Source organism: Armigeres subalbatus, chromosome 1, assembly GCF_024139115.2.
Source record: "Armigeres subalbatus isolate Guangzhou_Male chromosome 1, GZ_Asu_2, whole genome shotgun sequence".
Lineage (NCBI taxonomy): Eukaryota > Metazoa > Arthropoda > Insecta > Diptera > Culicidae > Armigeres > Armigeres subalbatus.
In genome coordinates, this window is record NC_085139.1 from 272245605 (window position 1) to 272267043 (window position 21439).

At 42.1% G+C, this 21439-nt stretch overlaps 2 protein-coding genes across 4 annotated transcripts in view; one reads left to right on the top strand and one right to left on the bottom strand.

Moving 5' to 3' along the window:
* The window catches only part of LOC134207612 (uncharacterized), a 259390-nt gene that overhangs the window by 226220 nt on the left and 11731 nt on the right, over positions 1-21439 (top strand). For all 3 annotated transcript variants that reach the window (XM_062683330.1, XM_062683328.1, XM_062683329.1), the window contains one exon: positions 10736-11520. In XM_062683330.1, the coding sequence (XP_062539314.1) occupies positions 10736-11520 (785 nt within the window). The remainder of the gene's footprint in view (positions 1-10735; positions 11521-21439) is intronic.
* LOC134207613 (uncharacterized) lies at positions 9175-19993 on the bottom strand. The gene is made up of 3 exons (XM_062683331.1): positions 19867-19993; positions 10596-10690; positions 9175-10281 (listed from the first exon to the last, which is right to left on the bottom strand). The coding sequence occupies exons 2-3, from the start codon at positions 10672-10674 to the stop codon at positions 9506-9508; spliced, it is 855 nt and encodes a 284-aa protein (XP_062539315.1). The 5' UTR covers positions 10675-10690; positions 19867-19993; the 3' UTR covers positions 9175-9505.

Genomic DNA, 21439 nt, shown 5'->3' on the forward strand with positions numbered 1-21439 from the left:
TTTTCGGTAACTTTATAATAAGGGCCCGAGTATCCAGAACAACTTAGTAGAAAATTTTTCTTTCTTAAAAGTATGCTTTAGGCCGAAAATGCCATCTCGTAAATCTTGCAATACGATGATAATGATAAAACTAATAAAAGTGTTAGAGCTGTAGATTTTTTATTTTCATTTCTCACGAATGTCATCTTCTGAAGACTTTTGGAGCTTCGCGTGTTTTGCTATGAGAATAACGTCTGTATCTTTTTTCCGTTGTTGAGTTATATTAATTTATTTGAAAAACATGGTTTTAGTAAAATTGGTAAAACTTGAGATAAAAATAACATATCCCCAATATTTTGACATAATAAAGAATATTAATTTATCTTTCAAATGCCGTGTAAATATATTTTTTGGTCTGCCCTAACCGGAGATATCAACTTATGAAAATGTAATTTTGACAGAAAACGATTATAACTTTTGATCGGAAAAAGATATTGTGCATATTTACCCATCAAAAGTTGCATTTTTTGAGCTCTAAAAGTCACCTGAAGACGACTTTTTCGAGAAATCTGAAATAAAAAAAGTAGATAAAAAATACTGTTTTCTTGAGTTACACCCCAATCCAATTAGGTAAAATTGCTCTAAATCAACCAACTCAAGAGCTACAGAAAAAGTTTCTTTAGCAAGATTGATTAAAATAAACTGCGCTACAACTTTGTAGAACATAACATGTCAATATTCCGAGAAATAAAAAAAAATATATTCTAATTTTTTTTTATATGATGGGCCACCCTATTTTTTGGTAAAACGATAATGATGGCCTTACTATTTCGAACATTTTTGTAGAACAAAATTTTTTTCTAAAAAATATAGTTTTGGCGTAAAATTCATCTTTCCGCGTTAATCTGTATCCTGGACCATAGTGCAGCGTTTCAGCTGGTCAGTTGGGTCGATCAATAACTGATCGATCATTCGCGTCATTCACACGTATCGTTGCATTCATCTTCGCCCCGCTTAAACGTCGTGAGATATCGTAGAGGAGGCGAATGTCCCCGGTTGCGGCGGCTCTCTCTCCTTCGTCGGCCAGAGAGTCTGCCCACGCTCGCTTGTCCCGTCGACATGAGCGTTTTACTTCCTTCTCAAGAGCCGTGTATCGTTGACGGGCTAAGACTTTGGCTCCTCTGGTTTTCGATCGCTCTATCGCGGTTTTGGCTTCTCTTCGCTTCTCTATCTTCATCCAGGTCTCATCGGGGAACCATTGTTTTCTCTGCACGAACTGCACGCCCAGATTATTCTCACTGGTGGCGATGAATGCATTCTTGATGGCGGTCCAATGTCTTTTACGCTGCCACCTTCCGGAATATCTGCAGTCTCCAGTTTTTCGACGAAGGACCGTTTCATCGTGGTATCTTCCAGTCGGCGTGTGTTGAATCGTCGTCCAACTCTTTCCTCCTGCCGACGAATCCGCACAATGCGCAGGCGTATTTCGCCGATGAGGAGGTGATGATCAGACGCGATATCGGCACTACGTTTATTCCGTACATCAAGAAGGCTCCGTTTCCATTTTCGGCTGATGCAGATGTGGTCGATTTGATTTTCTGTAAAGCCGTCACGGGAGACCCACGTGACCTTGTGAACCGGTCGATTAGGGAAGAGCGATCCCCCGATCACCATGTCGTTATTACCACAAAATTCTGCGAACAGCTCTCCGTTTTCGCTCATTTCTCCGAGACCATGGCGTCCCATAATGCGCTCATGGTTCGAGTTGTCGGATCCGATCTTCGCATTGAAGTCGCCCAAACAGATCTTGATATCACCCTTCGGAATTCTATCTACGACGGCATTGAGTTGACTGTAGAAGTTCTCTTTGTCTTGCAGATCGGCAGCATCGGTTGGCGCATAACATTGGATTATAGTAAGGTTTCGGACCCGTGTTCTAAATCTGGCAACGATTATCCTTTCACTTATAGGTTCCCACTTCATAAGCGCAGAGTGTGCCTGAGCGCTTAGTAGGAAGCCAACTCCGCGATGCCGGGGAGCGTGTTCACCTCGTAAACCAGAGTATAGCAGAACTTGTCCCGACGGCGTTCTGTGTTCTCCAAAGTTTGGCCAACGGACTTCACTCAGTCCCAGGATCTCAAGCTTCATGCGGCGTGCCTCATTGGCAAGTTGTGCCAATTTACCATGCTGGGCTAGGGTTAAAACGTTCCATGTTCCTATTCGTGTCCGTTGTTTCGCGCTAAGAGTCGTCGCCGTAAAATCAGTCCGTATTCTTTCATTATCGGATTCTCGAACAAATTGATGGTTCAGGAACAGTAGGTTGTTGACCCAAGATTCCCTATACACCGGGATGGGGCTGCCATCTTAGGTATAGCTTCCGGGGAACAGCATTCCATACTCAGCCGCTGGATGCCAGAACAGACGCTGTTAGAGCCGAACCTCCTTGGTGGACAGACGCTCGATCAGTCAGGTCAAATTTGTTTAAAGTCCAACCCAACACCAGGACTAGGCTAGTGCGCTTTGAGCGGCACACGGTCGCTTTGATAGGGCCTGCTTGGGGTGGCATGCTGCTTTGCATAGAAGTTGAACAGAGTCCACTATCGAACCCCACCACATCCGAGGCAGACCCCATAGTACGCACCCTCTCACTCTAGCTGATGTCAGAAGGACAACAGTGCCCAGGCTGCACTACCAGCTAAGTACGCAACCCTTAGCTGGCGGTCAATTGTCATCGGAAGACCCGTGGAAGCGTGAGTATTGGAACTTGTGAGGACCAGAGCTATGTTAGGCGCCCCTTCCCGGATGTCAACTCACCATTTCGCAGAATTGAACAGAATACGGGACATAATTTTGTACGCCGAATTAAGGAGGGTTATTCCTCGGTAATTGGCGCACTCCAATCTGTGCCCTTTCTTAAAGAGAGGGCAAATGAGGCCGTCCAACCAGCTAGCAGGCATTTCCTCGTCTTCCCATATTTTCGACATAATATGGTGCAGAACTTCATAAAGCTGCTCACTGCCATGTTTGAGAAGTTCAGCCGGGAGCTGGTCCTTCCCCGCAGCCTTATTGTTTTCAGCTCTTTAACAGCTTTTTAACCTCATCTAGTGTAGGTGACTCCATAGCTTGTCCATCGTCGCTATTATACACTCTTTTCATCCATGCACCGTCACTTCTTCCATTCAACTGAGTCCCGAAGTGTTGCTTCTACCTTTCAGCCACTTCAGTTTTTGCTGTCAGCAAATTCCCTTGTTGGTCGGTGCACATTACGGGAGATGGCGCTGTCTTTCTCCGCAGGCCATTGACAGCCTCGTAAAACCTCCGCATATCGTTCTGCTCCATTTTTTCCTGCGCCTCACTAATAACTTGTTCTTCGTACTCTTTTTTTTTGCGGTGGGTTCGTTTTTCGGTTGCTCTTGCTTCCTTGTACCGATCTCTATTCGATCGGGTACCCGACACCAACATCCGGCTTCTGGCAACGTTCTTCTCGTCTGTCACTCTCTGACACTCCACATCGAACCAACCCGTCCTGGGTCGCCTCTGTGCAGTGCCTACCACTTCTCGTGCTGTTATGCTCACCGCTCCATCGATCGACTCCCATAGATCGTTGATGTTGTCGCTAACGTTGATTGCACTTATCCGTTCGTCGAGCTTCTGGCGGTACTCAGCCGATACTCCTTCCACCGACAATCGCTGGATATTGTAACGCATCGTTCGCTGTGATCTTTCGTTCGATACAGTTGACAACCGTGATCGAATTTTACTGACAACGAGGTAGTGATCAGAGTCAATGTTCGGACCTCTGAATGTCCGCACATCGATAACATCCGAGAAATGGCGCCCATCCACCAGAACAAGGTCTATCTGGTTGCAAGTTTCACCATTTGGATGTCTCCAAGGGGTGCATTCGGATGTTCTTTCGTGCAAAGTAGGTGCTATGTACTGATGGCCATTCCTCTGGCAGCTGCCAAATTTACTAGCCGTAAGCCGTTGTTATTAGTAGCGGAGTGAAGGCTCTCCCTACCGATTATGGGACGGAAAAAGTCCTCTCTACCGACCTGAGCGTTGGCATCTCCGATAACAATTTTCACGTCATGCTTTGGGCACTCTCCATAGGCTCTATCAAGACATTCATAAAACGTGTCCTTCACGTCGTCGGATTTATCGTTTGTCGGTGCGTAAACGTTGATTAGGCTGTAATTGAAGAATTTGCCCCGTATCCTCAACACACAGATTCGTTCGCTAATGGGTTTCCACCGCATCACTCGCTTCATCTGCTTGCCCATCACTACGAAACCAACTTCATGCTCTGCTTTTTCACCGCCGCTGTGATAGATGTTATACTTGAATGCAGTATTGGTCGTGGGATCCACGGCTCGAAATTCACGTTCTCCGGATCTAGGCCATCGGACTTCTTGAATAGCAGCCACGTTCACTCCAACCTTCTGCAGTTCACGAGCCAGAAGGCTCACTCGTCCAGGTTCATTTAGGGTCCTGACATTCCAGGTACCGAGTTTCCAATCATAGTCCTTATTTCGTTGCCGGGTCGGTTGCCAAAAATAACGTTCTCTTTTTTTCGTGGTATTTGAGAGGCTTCAGTAAGCTACCTTACCGGGGTCGCGTTACCTTCATCGCGATGATGGGGCTGCCACCTTAGGTATAGCTGACGCGATACAGCATTTCGTTAATCAGCCGCTGGGTACCAGGCAGACGCTGTTTGAGCTGCACCTCCTGGTGAACAGACGCTCGAGGCGTACCTTCTCACTCTAGCTGATGTCAGAAGGACAACATTGCCCAGGCTGCACTACCAGCTAAGTACACAACCCTTAGCTGGCGGTCTTTTGTCATCGGACGACCCGTGGAAGCGTGAGATAGGGAAATCATATATATATTTTTTTAATTAGTCACAAAAATTTTTTCATCAAGTAAGGTGAAGAGTTTATTCGGGCATATAATCTATTCGGGCGAATGGTCTTGTCGGGCGTTTGGTCTTTGCGGGCGTTTAGTCTTTTCGGGCGTTTGGTCTATTCGGGCGTTTGTGATAGAACTGTATAGCAAACATAAAATACATACCAGAACATGTTTACTCTCACTTCCGCGCCAAGTTCAAACAAAACAAAAACATTATTTCAATACAAAATTTTCAAAACGACTTATCTGCTTTTGTAAACAAAGATTCAAACGTCGATTTGACAAATCTGATAGGACTCCCACACAAACCAACACCACCAACAGATAACAGAAGCCTTCCCTTACGTGTTGATGGTAACGTTTTGATTTTTGTTTACAAAAGCAGATAAGTCGTTTTGAAAATTTGGTATTGATTTGGTCTGTCATTGATTATAGAGAAAAATGTTGCCAGACACCACTAGAGTGTGCTAGTGTAACTACATGCGAATAAAACTATTATATTGTCTATCTGGAATAAATTTATACCGCTTTTTATATCGAAGTTGGATTTTTCTCCAAATACAGGCAACTTTCCCAACTTCGAAAGTATTGCGCTGGATTCGGCTAAAGATGCGCTAAGCAACGCATCAATTATTTATTTATTTACCAGACTAAGGCCGTAGTGGCCTGTGCAATAGTACAATACATAAAAGTCTTCTCCATTCAGCTCGGTGCATGCACTTCGCCAGCCACGCAGTCTGCGGAGGGTCCGCAAATCGTCCTCCACCTGATCGATCCACCTTGCCCGCTGTGCACCTCGCCTTCTTGTTCCCGTCGGATCGTTGTCAAGAACCATTTTCGCCGGATTAGTGTCCATCATTCTGGCTACGTGCCCAGCCCACCGCAGTCTTCCAATTTTTGCGGTGTGCACGATGGATGGTTCTCCCAACAGCTGATGCAACTCGTGGTTCATTCGTCTCCTCCACGTACCGTTCGCCATCTGCACCCCATCATAGATGGTACGCAGCGCTTTTCTTTCGAAAACTCCAAGTGCACGTTGTTCCTCCACGAGCGTTGTCCAGGTCTCGTGTCCGTAGCGAACTACCGGTCTTATAAGCGTTTTGTAGATAGTCAGTTTGGTACGGCGGCGAACTCTATTCGATCGGAGCGTCTTGCGGAGTCAAAGTACGTACGATTTATTGCCACTATGCGTCTCCGAATTTCTCTGCTGGTAACAGGCTCTAGACATCCCTATCCAACTCCCTTAGCCTAAAAATAGCCACCATGTCCCGGGCACAGTGTGCAGAGAGATCGCTGTCAGTTGCATGAGATGTCAACAATCGTCAACAACACCAATGATTGTAGCTTGATAATTAAAAATATCCACAACAATAAAAGAGCAGGATTTATTTTTAAATTCTGCTCTAGCTTCTCACGGTGAAATAAAAGACAAATTGTTGTTCTCCATGTAAGTAAAATCAAAATTGATCCTATAGATAAGTTTTGAATCATTTAAACTCATTAGTCATATTTAATGAATATTCCCGATTAAAGTTGCATATTGAAGAAAGCTGAATTTGGATGTTTTATGATGTTAAGCTTTTTAGATTTGACGTACGTTGCTTGGCGTTGGTGTTGGTGTTGGCTACGCTAAGCATGAGCTCTTAGCATAGGAATGGCTGGTATCGTTATCGGCGGTCACCAGAGAGCCCAAGTACACGAATTCTTCAACCACCGCTATTTCGTCACCACCGATAGAAACTCGTGGTAGTTGACCTCTCTTGAGCCTCTTCCTATCATGTACTTCGTCTTCGACGTGTTGATGACTAGTCCAATCCGTTTAGCTTCGCTTTTCAGTCTGATGTAGGCTTCCTCCATCCTCTCAAAGTTACGTGCCATGATATCAATGTCGTCGGCGAAACCAAATAACTGGACGAACCTCGTGAAAATCGTACCACTCGTGTCAATCTCTGCCCTTCGTATTACTCCCTCCAAAGCGTTGTGGAATAGCATTCACGAAAGACCATCACCTTGCCGTAACCCTCTGCGCGTTTCGAAGGGCTAGAGAATGCCCCTGAAACTCGAACTACGCACATCACCCGATCCATCGTCGCCTTGATCAACCGTATCAGTTTATCCGGAAATCCGTTTTCGTGCATTAGCTGCCATAGCTGGTCCCGGTCGACTGTATCATATGCGGCTATGAAGTCGATAAATAGATGATGTGTGGGCACGTTGTATTCGCGGCATTTTTGCAATACCTGACGTATGGCGAACACCTGGTCTGTGGTAGAGCGTTCACCCATAAATCCCGCCTAGTACTGCCCCACGAACTCCCTTGCAATTGGTGTTAGTCAGCGGCATAAAATTTGGGAGAGTACCTTGTAGGCGGCGTTCAGTAATGTGATTGCGCGGTAGTTGCTACAATCCAGCTTATCGCCCTTTTTGTAGATGGGACACACGACACCTTCCATCCACTCCTGCGGCAGAACCTCGTTCTCCCAAACCTTGGTATTCACCCAATGCAACCCTCTAGCCAGTGCCTCACCACCGTGTTTAAACAGCTCTAATGGTAGTTGGTCAACTCCAGGGGCTTTGTTGTTTTTCAGCCGGCCGATCTCCTCCTGGATTTCCTAAAGATTCAGAGCCGGAAGTCGCATGTCCTGCGCGCGTGCTCCTAGGTTCATTACCATACCGCCACCGTTGTCTGCCATATCGCCATTCAGGTGCTCTTCGTAGTGCTGCCGCCACCTTTGGATCACCTCACGCTTGTTTATAAGAAGGTTCCCGTTCATGTCCTCTTACACATATCGGGCTGTGACGAGGGGCCCTTACGTGAACGGCTCAACTTCTCATAGAAATTTCATGCGTTATTAGCGCGGTACTCCCAGGATTCCGTGTAGGACATCAATGGAAAATGATTCGATGTCTGTTAAAATTAATCTTGATCTGCGAGCATGGTTATTCAATAATTATTGAAATGCCACTTTTAAGTTTAATTTCAGTTTAATTATCCAATTGATACAGACCCTGAGAGAGCGAAATTGACGAAATTTAGATATTTTATACATACTAGAATAAGTACCGTCAACTGGGGTAAGATGATCATTTTTAAGACAAAACATGCAATAACAATGTGTGTTTACATTTTAAATCGAAACAAATATTTTCAAAACATGTACTGCTATACGTTGCAATAATCAACAACTTTAGTTTTCTGAAATGCGTTCACATTTATTAAAATAAATTAAATTATCACACATTTTTTGAGTAATCTGGTTTGGGGTGAAGTTGATCAAGACAGTTCTACTAAAATCATTATAGCCTAGTAGTCAAAATACACTAGGTTATTTGTATGATTGTTGATTTTACTACGTAAAGTAGTCTATGAAGTCAATATTTGAAACGAAAATAGCGTCATTTATGACTATCTCTCTCTTTCTTCCACAAAATACATTTTCATGATTATAATCGAAAAACTCGGATTTCTACCTAGCGGTAACATTACTTGAACGGAGAATATTGCTGACTACCGTTTCATAAAAAAAATTGGCACTTTTGACTGACACATCAAATGATCATCTTCACCTCAATGATCATCTTCCCCCAGTTGACAGTAATTGAAATTTCTATTTGTTTTTGAATAATTCTCATGAACTGATAACTTTTCTAACAAATTTAGAAGAAAATTTTTGATATCGCTTCTATCACACCTAAGTTTTATATATTACTAAAAAATATGCAGCTAGACGAATACTTTTTGGACCCACTGTATGTTATAAACATATCGTCAACATAGCGTCGATGGCAAGGTTGTATTGATGAAAATACCTTTCTGGCAATTGCTTAGTGCTCGTCGTTAATCACGACGCATCTTAGTCAATCCTGTGGTACAGATTCCTTCCTGCTGCAGGAAACATACCCACACGTCGCACCTTCGTTGATTGAAAGATTTGGCCGACATCTACTCATTTACTCAAAACACATTTGCATTCACCATGTCAGCTGATAACAGTTTTCTGCCGTTTCCCTGGGTCGTCAGTTCATTTGAATTAATTCACTGCCCACTGTATGATGGATTCTAACGTGTTTCCTGTTCCACCAGTAGTGGAGCGCAGATGTGTTTTCCACAACGGCACAAATTAGTTTTTGGCCGAATTGCTCTTGCAACGTTCATTGCTAATCTGGTTTCAGTAATGCAAAATCAATGATATGCAGGTCCTCCTTAGACTGGATGGAAAGGATGGACATTATATGCGATAGATATACGATAGAATGAATGTGATATAAACTAGAAAAAAAAATCCATTACCTACTGAGAATAATTTATTGTCATACTTTACCATGTGTACTAAGTTGAAGAAATTGCAAATATTAAAACTTGGTTCTGTAACAGTTCACAATGCTAGAACAATGAGAATTTATGTAATTTGTATATAGTTGAAGTTTTGTTCATGTTTTGCTTAAAATTTGATATGTTAAAACTCTGGAAATACGACCTACATTCTATAACAATTTTAAAGATAGGAATCAGCAAACTACCAAGATATCAAGTTGGAGAAATTCATTTGCCATTGAAGGGATATGCGATAAATTGAACGATATGTGATTTTCTACTTCATTTTTCATTTAACCCATCTTAATCAATTTTGTTATCATTGTTGAACCCGGATGACGCAATCGCCTTCCCAGTCTTGCCATTCTTGCTCAAGTACACGTTGAAGTAGAAAAAGTACTTCTGCTTCTCGGCGTCGCTCATCTGCAGCAGATCCTGTGAGGAGCTCGAACAGGCACGAACCACCACTTCGCACTTGGCCGGTTTCGGACAGACGGGACACTTGTTCTCATCCAGTTCGGCGGCATCGTTCTGACTGAAGTGGTCTTCGCCTTCATTATCGCCGGGTTTTTCCGTTTCCGGTAGGGCCGTCGTTGGCGGTGACCGACAGTTGAAGTACCACGTAATCGGATAAGCGTTCATTCGCGATCCAAAGCTGGCGTAGTGAACATCAATCGCCGGATGTTCGTCGACTACGGAAAGAATTGGTTTGCCCAGGCCATCGATTACGACGCTGATCAAACCCTTGCGGGTGATCTTGATGTGAAGCTGGAAGTGCTCGGCCGGAAAGAAGTTGAACGAATGGCTATGGTGGGCTGACATCCGGAGAGTTTCCTTGTAGATCACGGTGTACACGTTGCTAATTCGTATCTCGTAGGTTTTCTCGTAATCGGGATGTTGCCGAGAACGATTGCTGGCCGACAGAAGAAGTGCAATTTCCTCTTGTTTGTTGGACAACTGAACATAGAGCAGAAGGTCTACAACGTTCTTCTCAGTTCGGTTGTTTCCCATCTCGTCGATGTCGAAGTACTCTTCATACTGGCTGGTGATTGTCGTATGGTGATCGCAGTACGGCGGGACTGTAATTTAAATGATTCGTGATTAAATATTGAATTTTTAATAGCTTGACCACAGACAAACAGACATAACACTCGTGAAATTTGCATCGTTCACTGATTACCTAGTCAATTTAAATATGCAGTAGTTGGCCAATCACTCACTCCTGGCGAACGCATCGGATTTGGTCAAATTTGACGTTTGCGCACTGGTTCGTGATTTGTCCAACTTAGTGAAAACAACAGAAGTTAGTGTTTTTAAGACGATGCATTTGATGAGATAATGTTCAATGTGCTATGTCTTTTGTCTGTGGCTTGACTATGGAATTTATTCTTACTATCGATCGCAACATTGATTGGAATCCAACATAGTATCCCTATCCAACCGACCAACCCAAATGATCTCGCCATACTCATAAAACCTGTAAATAGACTAAAATTTAAAACTAATTATCTATTCATTCGTATCCCGTTTCAGATGCGACCCAGAGGGAGCACCCTGCTTTTCCAGCAGCTGCTGGTCCTTTTGCAGCTGTTATGTTGCTGTACTGTGGTGCTTGGTCATGGCCGGCTGATGGAACCCCCAGCGCGAAATGCCATGTGGCGCTTTGGCTTCCCCAACTCGGTAAACTACAACGACAACGAACTGTTCTGCGGCGGGTACGCCATCCAGTGGGAACTGAACCAGGGTCAGTGTGGGGTGTGTGGCGACGCGTATCACCTTCGAAGCCCGCGACCGCATGAAGCGGGTGGAGAATTCGGCAAGGGTATTGTCACTCGGCGGTACTTTGCCGGACAGGAGATCGATGTCGAGATCGAACTAACGGCCAACCATATGGGTCGGTTTGAGTTGTTCCTGTGTCCGAACAACAATCCGTACTATGAGGCTACGCAGGAGTGCTTTGATCGGTATCCGCTTTATTTGTCGGGAACAAGTGAGGTTCGGTACACGATCCCCCCGGAGTCGGGTAAGAAGGAGATCTTCCGGTATCGAGTGAAACTACCTCGTCGGGTGACCTGCACCCAATGTGTTCTACAGTGGACTTACTATACCGGGAACATGTGGGGTCGATGTGATAACGGTACGGAAGGAGTTGGCTGTGGAAAACCGGAAACGTTCCGGAATTGTGCAGATATTAGTATAGTGTCGGCCACTGGGGGTGGAATTCCGCCGTTGTTCGTTGAAACCAAGAATCCATTCCTGCTGTACTACAGGGACTTCCGGGCGCCAGATGGAAATGATGTGTTCCCGCTTATAATTCGGTGAGTACTTAATTGGGTAGACGACAAAAGTTTCAAGTGTAAGTTAATTTACAATTTGCTTCACAAAAAGTAATCATAAGTTTAACCTTCCTAATGCATTAGAAAAAAGTTACACATTGTGCATTGGAGTCCATTTGGACCCAAGATTTCATCACGATCACAAACACTCAAATTTCAACCGATTTTCGATCTTTAGACACCAAACGAAAGCGGTAGGTTCCCAGAACAAGCCCATGGGGCTTGACCTTTCTACTCCCCGGGGAACTTGTAGTAAAGAAGTACTGTTTGAGCTTTTCAATTTGGCACCAAATTTTTGGGTTTCGTGTTATGAAACATAAAATTGCTTGCAAACATGTGCTCTGATGATCCCAACTGTATTTGCTGTCTTGTATACGCCATTTCTGGGCACAATTATCCCTCGAGCGGTCATCGGAAAGCCCTCTAGAAGATCCGGAACATCCGTAAAATGACCAATTCCAAAAGTTCATCCCAAAGCTTTTGATTTGAAAGGCTTCAGTGAACCTTAGATGCTCCCGAAATGGCCCTCCGGAAGATCCGGAACATTCGTAAAAGTTCATTCAAGAGCTTCGCGATTTTTAGGCACCATCTGTACTGGCGAAAATGAGTGCAACCAAGAATGAAAGAATTCTGTGACATCCAAATGCCCCAGAAACGGTCCTCCGGAAGATCCAGAACATCCATAAAAATGGCCAATTTCAAAAGTTTATCCCAGAGATTTGCATTATTTCGTTATCCTCCATAATGAAGAATTATGGATGCAATCAATAGTGAAAGTCTTACGGTACCCCAGCTCCCGAAACGGTCCTGCGAAAGATCCGGATCATAACCAATCATACCGGCGAAATGTCTGTGCAATGAATTGTGGAAGTCTTCTACGACTTGCAAATGCTCCCGAAACGGGCCTCTGGAAGATACGGAACATTCATATAAGTGGTCGATTCCAAAAAAATATTCCAGGGCATTGCTATTTTATTCGTAACCATCCATACAGGCGAATTGTGTGCGCAATAAATTGTTTAAGTCTTCTGAGATGACCACAAACGGCCCTCCGGGAAATCCGAAACTTCCGTAATAGTGGCCAATTCCAAAAGTTCATCTCAAAGCAAATACCACAAAACACGGTCTCAGGAAACCAGAAACATCTGTAAAATAGGTTAATCCTAAAATTTGATTTCAGAGATGCAAATTTTGTTAATATTTACGGTAACGGTGAGTTATATGTGGAGATAATAGTGAAAGTCCTCTGTGACATACCAAAAGATAATCACAATCGATTTTTTTTTAGAAAATATTGTTAACGGCATGTTACATCTGCAATCGACAGCAAAAGTCCTCTTTTATTGCCAATGGTTTTCCGGGAAGTTTGGGACATCCGCTAAAATCTCGCGCTTAGTTTCATAGGGGCGTAACTGTATTGATCGATTTCTCTTCGTCGATGTTTTCATTTTATTATTGTACCGAATTGCGCTAGTTTGTCGATGATTTAATGGTTTGGTGTGATAAAGGATTACGCATATGCGGTATTTCGAAAAATTTCGTTTCAGATGGTTCGAAACGACATTCCGCGGAATTTGAGCATGGCGAAATCTGATTTCTTGATTTCGTTTCGTTTTGTAAAATAACAAACATTTCGCAAGAAAAAACTTGCTTTTAACGAAATTTAACGGAATTCCGCGGAATTTCGAATCAAATTTAAACTTAAACCATATCGTATATTATCAAAATTTTTGGCTGCGCCGCTAAACAAAATCATGAAGCTGTTTTTAAAACTTTATGTTATGCAAAATTTTCTATTAACGCTTACTACATAATCCCATTCTGAGTCGACAAATACGTATTTAGTTTTCTTCTATAAAACGTCTTCAGTGTGTACAGAAAACGAAAAGTATCTTTAACTATTTTATCCTAGTTTTTCAAAAGTGATCCGACTCAATATTTAAGACGACAGACTCAGAGTGTAAATGTAATTAGATATAATTAGATCAGTACAGTATCAGTATCAGATCAGTAAAACTGTGGATTCCTAGGGTCCTTGGCCTTGTGAAGTCTTTTAGAGCGCTTCTTTCTAGTCCGGGAGAACTGGAAGTGGAAAAAAGTCTGCCTCGAAGAGCAGGAATTTGTTTAATCAGTGTGCAATCGATCGTGTTGATGCTGATCACGCCAGTTAGTGCGGAAGCACGCGAAGTGATGAAACTGTAGAAGCTTATTAAACGATGCACATTGATTTTGCGTTGGATTGATTTGAAACACAGTTTGCGTCTTCGAGTTTCCAAAATATCTTCGTTTACAGTACATTTTTAGTCGCTTACCAAGGTGGCTCCACATGAATTACCTTTCCGACTAACCAACGTTTCTTTTCCCGTGGTGCTCACGGAGAGGCAGAGCATTCATTTCGGAGTCATAACAATGAGTGTCAAACTAATTTTTCTATCTTAATCCCAATTTGACTGTTAAGACGTGACCGGCTCATAATGTCCATCATAACAGCTGTTTCTTGCACTCAATTAAAGCCGGTTGATCAGACAGCATCGTGCTCTCGTGCTGTGCGGTTCTTTTCTCTCTTTGCGGAAGGAAGTTTTTAATACTACCCGAAGCTATTTCTCAGCGCTATTTGTACCCACTGATCCCGTTACGATCTTTGCAAGGACCCGTGTCTTCGTTTTACATTGGACCCGTTTGCGGAAGTGAAATTCCGACAAGCGTTGGTAATCCTGCAGGGACAGCGTTCTGGAAAAGAAAACCTCTTAGAAGGTCACGTCTCCACGCTCAGCAATTAGCATTAGCATTTAGCAGTTCGCACAAATTCGTAGGTGGTACAAGCCAAGACTATTGTACGAGAGTAGCATCACTTTCATCCGTTACCACAGATATTGATTTGGGACTAATCACTAACTCTTAGATGGAAGCAATGTACTCTCCAATAGTCGAGATCTGTCCTGGCCACGTCCTTGCGAATGCTGAGGAATGGGAAGGATGGTTTGTTGGACACCTACTTAAGAAAGATGCAGAGAACTCTACGACCTCTCATAGGTGCCACGGGAGGTTTTGGGATTGTGTGGAAGGTTATAACAGTAGAAATTGTTTTGGTATAGCGTGAAACACAGACAAAGTAGGAAAGGGACGAGCCTGGAATTGAACCCACGACCTCCTATTTATAAGGCAGAAGCGATAGCCATTAGACAACCGAGCTCGTCTATCTCCACGCTCAGCAATGAGCATTAATAAAAACAAGAGGAAGGGAAGTCTCTGAATTTTCCACTTCCTTCAAAGAAACAAGGTTTCAAGAGCGTCCTGCCCAAGCGCGGAAAAATAGAAGGAAGCTGGAGACTTCAGATATTCCTTGTAACTCTAACGTTGACATTATTTCTTCTCCAATTGAACTGAGCAATCAGTTCGATTTGATTAATGACGAATTTGAGAAAATCGAATCTACCTCTAGCCCAGGTGATTCGATTCAGGTGTCAATTGTGGTATCTGTTGCCGAGTTTTCTGGCTTTCGGAATGAAATCTTGAGTAACCTTCAGGGTATCAAGGTTTCATTCCAGATTTTTCCAAGTTCGTTTATTTGGTAGGCTCAAGCGTGAAAACACTTTACGGAGCCACGTTTCTTTGTGATATGTACAATCGACATAATCTTATTATTAAATTAGTAAGAGAGGAAATAAGCCAACCTACTCGTGGTGACTCGCGGTTAGGTTTACAATGTTTAAGGATGGACGGAGATTAGAACTCCGGAATCAGGGAATCATCATAATCAAGAAATTTTAGCGGCTCATCCGGTCATTTGGCGTCGGGGACGATGTGGTGTGTCGTCGTGTTCGAAGAATGCTTCGAATGGGAGCATCTTCCGGACGGCCAGAGCTACGGTTTCATTTCAGATTGATAGGAAGGGTGCCGCGTTTTGCCGGGATTCTTTGACGATCGCAAACGTCTTCTTCAGTATTTAACTGAGAAGCGCCTTAAATTCTTCACATACGACGACAAAATGAGCGATTGTTCAAATGTGATAATAAATCAATGATGATAAATCAGTGGATGCGATTAAAATTGAAATTTCTCAATTACTTGGATTTTCACCAGTCCAAGTAATTAAGATGAAAAAGTTATTTTTCATTTTAACAAAAGTGAACTAAATAATATGAAAAGTTTGGAAAAGGCCTGTATTATGTCCCATGTCCGTGTTACATGGAAAAATTTCCGCAATAAATTTAAGTGCGCAAATTGTGGGGGCAATCATAAATCCAATTTCTAGGAATGCCCTTCACGCAAAAAAGTTTTGAATTCCCGTGCAAAATTGATGACGGGAAATTCCAATCGGATCCCAGATTCGGCCGTGTAGAATTTTTTCAAACGCTCAAAATTCGAAAGCAGTTACCGGTCGAGCAATTCATACCCACCACAATCCACAAACAAATTTTGCTGTTTCTCAACGGATAGCAAGCACTTCAGTAAATTCCAATTTTTCGAATGTACCTACGTATTAGACAGAAGCTGGGCGACCGTAATCAGTTTAAATTTTATTTTATTGGCATATCGGTCTCGATGCTGCTCGTATAGAGGAAGGGAGCAGTGTGTAAAGGAAAGCAGATGGGAAAGAAACGGAGTCTGAATGTTATCGCTAGGCAGCGACAAGTGTGAAAATTGTTTGAAAGGTGTTGTAGTATGCGAGGGCCATTTGAGAATAAATAAATTATCGAAGCGTCCGTCTTTGCCGTACATCCTTTCTGGGGATGGCTCGAGCAGTGAATGAAAGTCACTGTTACCGAGACTGGCAAAAACGGAGGCAACGATACGCATATTTATTTTTTCGGCTAATACTTAATTAGTTCTAGCGATCGATGTTCATCATTTGGAGAATCATCGATGGTCGTGTATGGTTTGTACACATTGCAACGAGTCTCTCCCGATGCCACCATATGATGCTATTGGAACCACAATTCTTATTTACGCGCCAAATCATTTCTTATTAGACAGAAGCTGTACGATGTTCAAAGCAAATACCATACCTGAAGTTGTTCAGGTTGGTATAAAGTACACACAAAAAATGGATCCAAATAATTGTGTGAAAGTTCTAAACTGGAATGCCCGCTCTCTAAAGGGTAAGGAAGATGAATTATTCAACTTCCTAACAGTTCATAATGTGCATATTGCCATTATAACTGAAACGTATTTAAAACCAGGACTCTCCATCAAACGAGATCCAAATTATTTTATCTACAGAAATGATCGTCTTGACAGCGCCTGTGGTGAGGTCGCCATCGTCATTAATAGACGTATCAAACATAAATTATTTTCTTCGTTCGAAACCAAAGTTTTTGAAACCTTGGGAGTTTCTGTTGAAACAAATTTTGGACAATTTTCCTTCATTGCAGCCTACTTGCCTTTTCAATGCAATGGGCAGCAAAAGAATTTGTTGAAAGCTGATCTTCAAATTCTAACTCGCAACAAATCAAAATTCTTCGTAATTGGTGACTTCAATGCCAAACACCGTTCATGGAATAATGCTCAAAGCAATTCCAACGGCAAAATTTTATTTGAAGATTGTTCTGCGGGATATTATACTATTCAATATCCCAATGGCCCTACTTGTTTTTCTTCCAGTCGAAATCCTTCTACAATTGATTAATTTTAACGGATTCAAGTCAGCTGTGTGGCCAATTGGTAACTCATGCTGACTTTGACTCTGATCACCTTCCTGTGACATTTGAAATCTCACAAGAAGCCATTTTAATCCAATCAGCTCTAATTTAAATTATCATAGAGCTGATTGGGATTTATATAAAAGACTAGTCGACCCGGCAGACGTTGTCCTGCATAGTAGGCGTAAATGCCCATGCAAAATTTCCATACGAATCTTAATTTTAGTATTTCACGATTTACTCAACCTTATTCGTAATTTACGCATGAGGAAATATCATATAAACCCGTCGGAAACGATAATGAACATATCTGCTGAAGTAATGAAGAAAATCCATTCAGCCGTTTTCGAGTTATGCGGATACGAACACAGACCATTTAATTTTTATATATATAGATATATCGATAGGAATTTTGATGTTCCAAAGGAAGATACCAAAAGTGATATTGACAATGCGCTCGTATCTTTGACAAATTTAATTGTCGAAGCCAGAGGCATTGCTATTTCTAAATGTGAAATTAAATTCAACTCCATTATTATTGACGACGATCTTCAGCTACTGATCCGTCTTAAAAATGTAAGGCGAAGGCAATACCAAAGAACTTGCGACCCCGCGTTGAAAGTTATTTGGCGAGATTTGCAAAATGAAATTAAGAAAAATGTTTAGCTATTCTGAGGAATACCAACTTTGAGAATAATGTCTCGAAATTGGATCCCAGTTCGAAACCCTTTTGAAAATTAACGAAAATCCTTAATAAACCTCAAAAGCCTCTTCCAGCGCTTAAAGAGGGAAATAAAAAGGCTCAAAAATTTCCTCAGCAATTTGAGAGTGCCCATAATTTTAGTCTAGGTCTCACTAGTCCAATTGAGGATCAGGTTACACGGAGCTTCGAAGACATTCTCAATCAAGATAATGTTTTTGACCCGTCGTTGGGAACTAATTTGGATGAAGTGAGATCTATTACTAGAAAATTTAAAAATATGAAAGCTCCGGGTGATGATGGTATTTTCTACATACTTATCAAAAAACTTCCTGAGAGTTCTTTATCCTTTTTGCTTAATTTATTTAACAAAAGTTTTCAATTGGCATACTTTCCAGATAAATGGAAAAATACCAAAATTGTTCCAATTTTGAAGCCGGACAAAAATCCAGCTGAAGCTTCTACTTATCGCCCAATCAGTTTGCTTTCTTTAATAAGCAAACTGTTTGTAAAGATTATTTTAAATAGAATAATGGTTCATATGAACGACAATTCAATGTTTGCTGATGAGCAATTTGATTTTCGCCATGGGCATTCAACCACTCATCAGTATTTAAGAGTTACGAATTTAATTCGACTCAACAAATCTGAAGGATATTCGATTGGAGTTGCTCTTCTTGATATAGAGAAAGCATTTGACAGTGTTTGGCATGGAGGCTTGATTGTAAAATTGATGAATTTTAATTTTCCTCTGTACATTATTAAACTGATCCAAAATTATTTATCTGCTTGCTCACTGCATGTAAACTATCAGAATTCTAAATCTGATAGATTACCTGTAAGAGCTGGTGTTTCCCAAGGCAGCATACTGGGGCCCATATTGTATAACATTTTTACTTCTGACTTACCTGATTTACCACCAGGGTGTCAAAAATATTTGTTTGCAGATGACACGGGCCTTTCAGCCAAAGGGCGAAGCCTTCGTGTCATTTGTAGTAGATTGCAAAAAAGTTTGGATATTTTCTCCACTTACTTGCAAAAATGGAAAATTTCCCCGAATGCTTCCAAAACTCAGCTTATAATTTTTCCTCATAAGCCGAGAGCTTCTTATTTGAAACCTTCTAGCAGACATATTGTCACTATGAATGGGGTTCCAATTGATTGGTCTAGTGAAGCTAAATATTTAGAACTTTTGCTAGATCAAAAATTACCTTTTAAAATCAAATAGCGATAGCAACGGTTTATTGTTTGATTCTAATTTGCCAGTAGAGATATTTGATATTTGGCGGGAATTAGTTTGTCCCTCCTGACGAATTAATCACAAAGGATTCATCCGGTCAACATTGACTAAAAGACGCTGTAAGATATACAATGTATATATAAGTCTAGACAGATGTGAGTAAAATATGTTTTATCTTGTTATGTCGTTTACTACTGAAACATTATCGATCACTCATTCCTTGAACATGCAGTTCTTGTCATAGCGGGAGAATTGATTTATATTCAGATTATTAAAAACGATGTTTCATTTTATATTTTATAGTACCATTTACTTGGAATAAAACATCAATGATAATATGTCTTCCACGCAGGCCAATTAATATTGGCATAAGCTTCTTGTTCAGCCATAAACACACATTTAATTAAACTTCCTGCGACAAAATTGCCCCAGCAACCAACCGGCAGGAAGGGTGAGCATTAAGTCGTACACAGAACCCCACCACGGGACCCCATAAAACAGGATTCAATTAGCTTTGCCCCTTTGCAGCTTCATTCTAGAGTGTTCGTTCGTTATCCTATACAAGCATATATGTACTGTGTGGGAAAATTGCCAACGTGCAGTGTAGGCGACGAGTCCTCATGAATAAACGATTGAAACTTTTCTTCGTGACACTGTTGCGAACTATTATTCATCAAGCTAGCAGTGGCAAAAGTCGAACCTCACACTTTCTCAGCTGTATACTGCTGCAACTGGTAATTACGTACCGACACGCGATTAGCGCTTTTCTTCCGATGTTATGCACTTTTCCGACTATCCTGTGGAACCTTGAACCGAACCGAGCAGCGGGTAGCAGAGGACTGACTGACTGCCACAATTTCCCACTGAGCCAAAAAAAAACTTATTTCCGAGCCTCGCCGAGATTGGGAGGTTGCTGTCACGTGTCCTACATCTATCTAGTGCTATACTCATCCGTTTCGTTGATAGCATGCTGCATGCACGGATATACAAAGCTCAGACCTACAGACTTCGTTCTTGAGAAGTTCATTTGGTGTTCAATGGGACGAATGGAATGGTCAATTTTATTTGCACATTCTACACTTTGTAGAACATGTTCAGAAGATAACATGCCTCATTGTCGATAGATGTTTACAAATATTCAACGAAGTGTTACATATGGTTGTCTGTGTACAAACTATAACTGAAGTTGTTGATCGAAATTTTAACGAGTGAACGAACCGGAGAACGATGGGATTATGCTTTTTGCCGAAATCGTCTACGCCGGCTATGTGCAGCGAATTCAAATGGAAACGTTGGGAGGATATTACCATTTTTTGTCCTTTCGTTGTATCCTTTGGGACCGTCCATTAACCACTCGGTTATTGTGGGAACCAGTGGCGTAGCCACGGGGGTGGTTTTGGACATAAAACCCCCCCCAAAGAAAATAAAAAAAAAATTGGTAAAAAAAAGTGTTCAGGAAACCGCCCCCCAGACCAATTTTCTGGCTACGCCACTGGTGGGAACTGATAAATGATTATTTCTTCATCTTACAAGTATTTTCAAGCTTGTTAAAATCATGGCAATTATTCTAATCTGCAACCAACATTTGAACATTGAATGAAACATTTGGTCCGTCATGTTTAACCAAATGAATCTGACGCTCTCGCATTTGCAATCGCGTTAAAATGTTATTGGCCGAAGTCTCTCCCAATAATATGTAGTTGATATTTTCAATCTACCCCAACCCAATGCAACTGGGGAAATGACTGGCAGAGAATGATGCGTTCGGCACAGAGAGGCATAAGCGTACTTTTGCAAACAAACGAACGAGGGAAATTCAGCATGTGTGAAAATTGGAAATATTTTGCACCCTATCGAGGCCTGCATCGCTATCGTGTCGATGTTTTAGCCGCATCGTAATGTGGGTTACTGTGACTGCAGTGATGGTCCGCCATTGACCTTGGTGGTGCTTTTGGAGTGGGAAATAGACTATGTAAATCAACTAGCGATTGTGATGTCTTTCTTGGGCAATATTAAAAGCGTTTTACACAGTTTGGGTTAATTGTATCCAGAAATAAACGCCAGAAATGGGTAGGGCGGGGAAGCTTACCGGACTGATCGAAGCAACCAACGGTGGATGGGACTAAGACAAGTTGATGGACTTCCGTGGCTGCTGTTCAACATTGTGCTAGAAGCTGTCATGCGGACTGGTGGTGAATGCATCGCAGACAAAGTACATGATTGTGGGCGGAATCGACTGCGACAGGTCCCGCCTGGGTGTTACGATAGACGGGGATACATTCGAGGTGGTCGAGGAATTCGTCTACCTTGGATCCTTGC

Bases quoted from the DNA above. Each gene is read 5' to 3' on its own strand.
- LOC134207613 (XM_062683331.1), bottom strand. From the start codon at position 10,674: ATGAGTATGGCGAGATCATTTGGGTTGGTCGGTTGGATAGGGATACTA. The intron at 10,282-10,595 runs GTAAGAATAAAT...TTTAAATTACAG, and splicing joins AATCAATGTTGCGATCGATA to TCCCGCCGTACTGCGATCAC.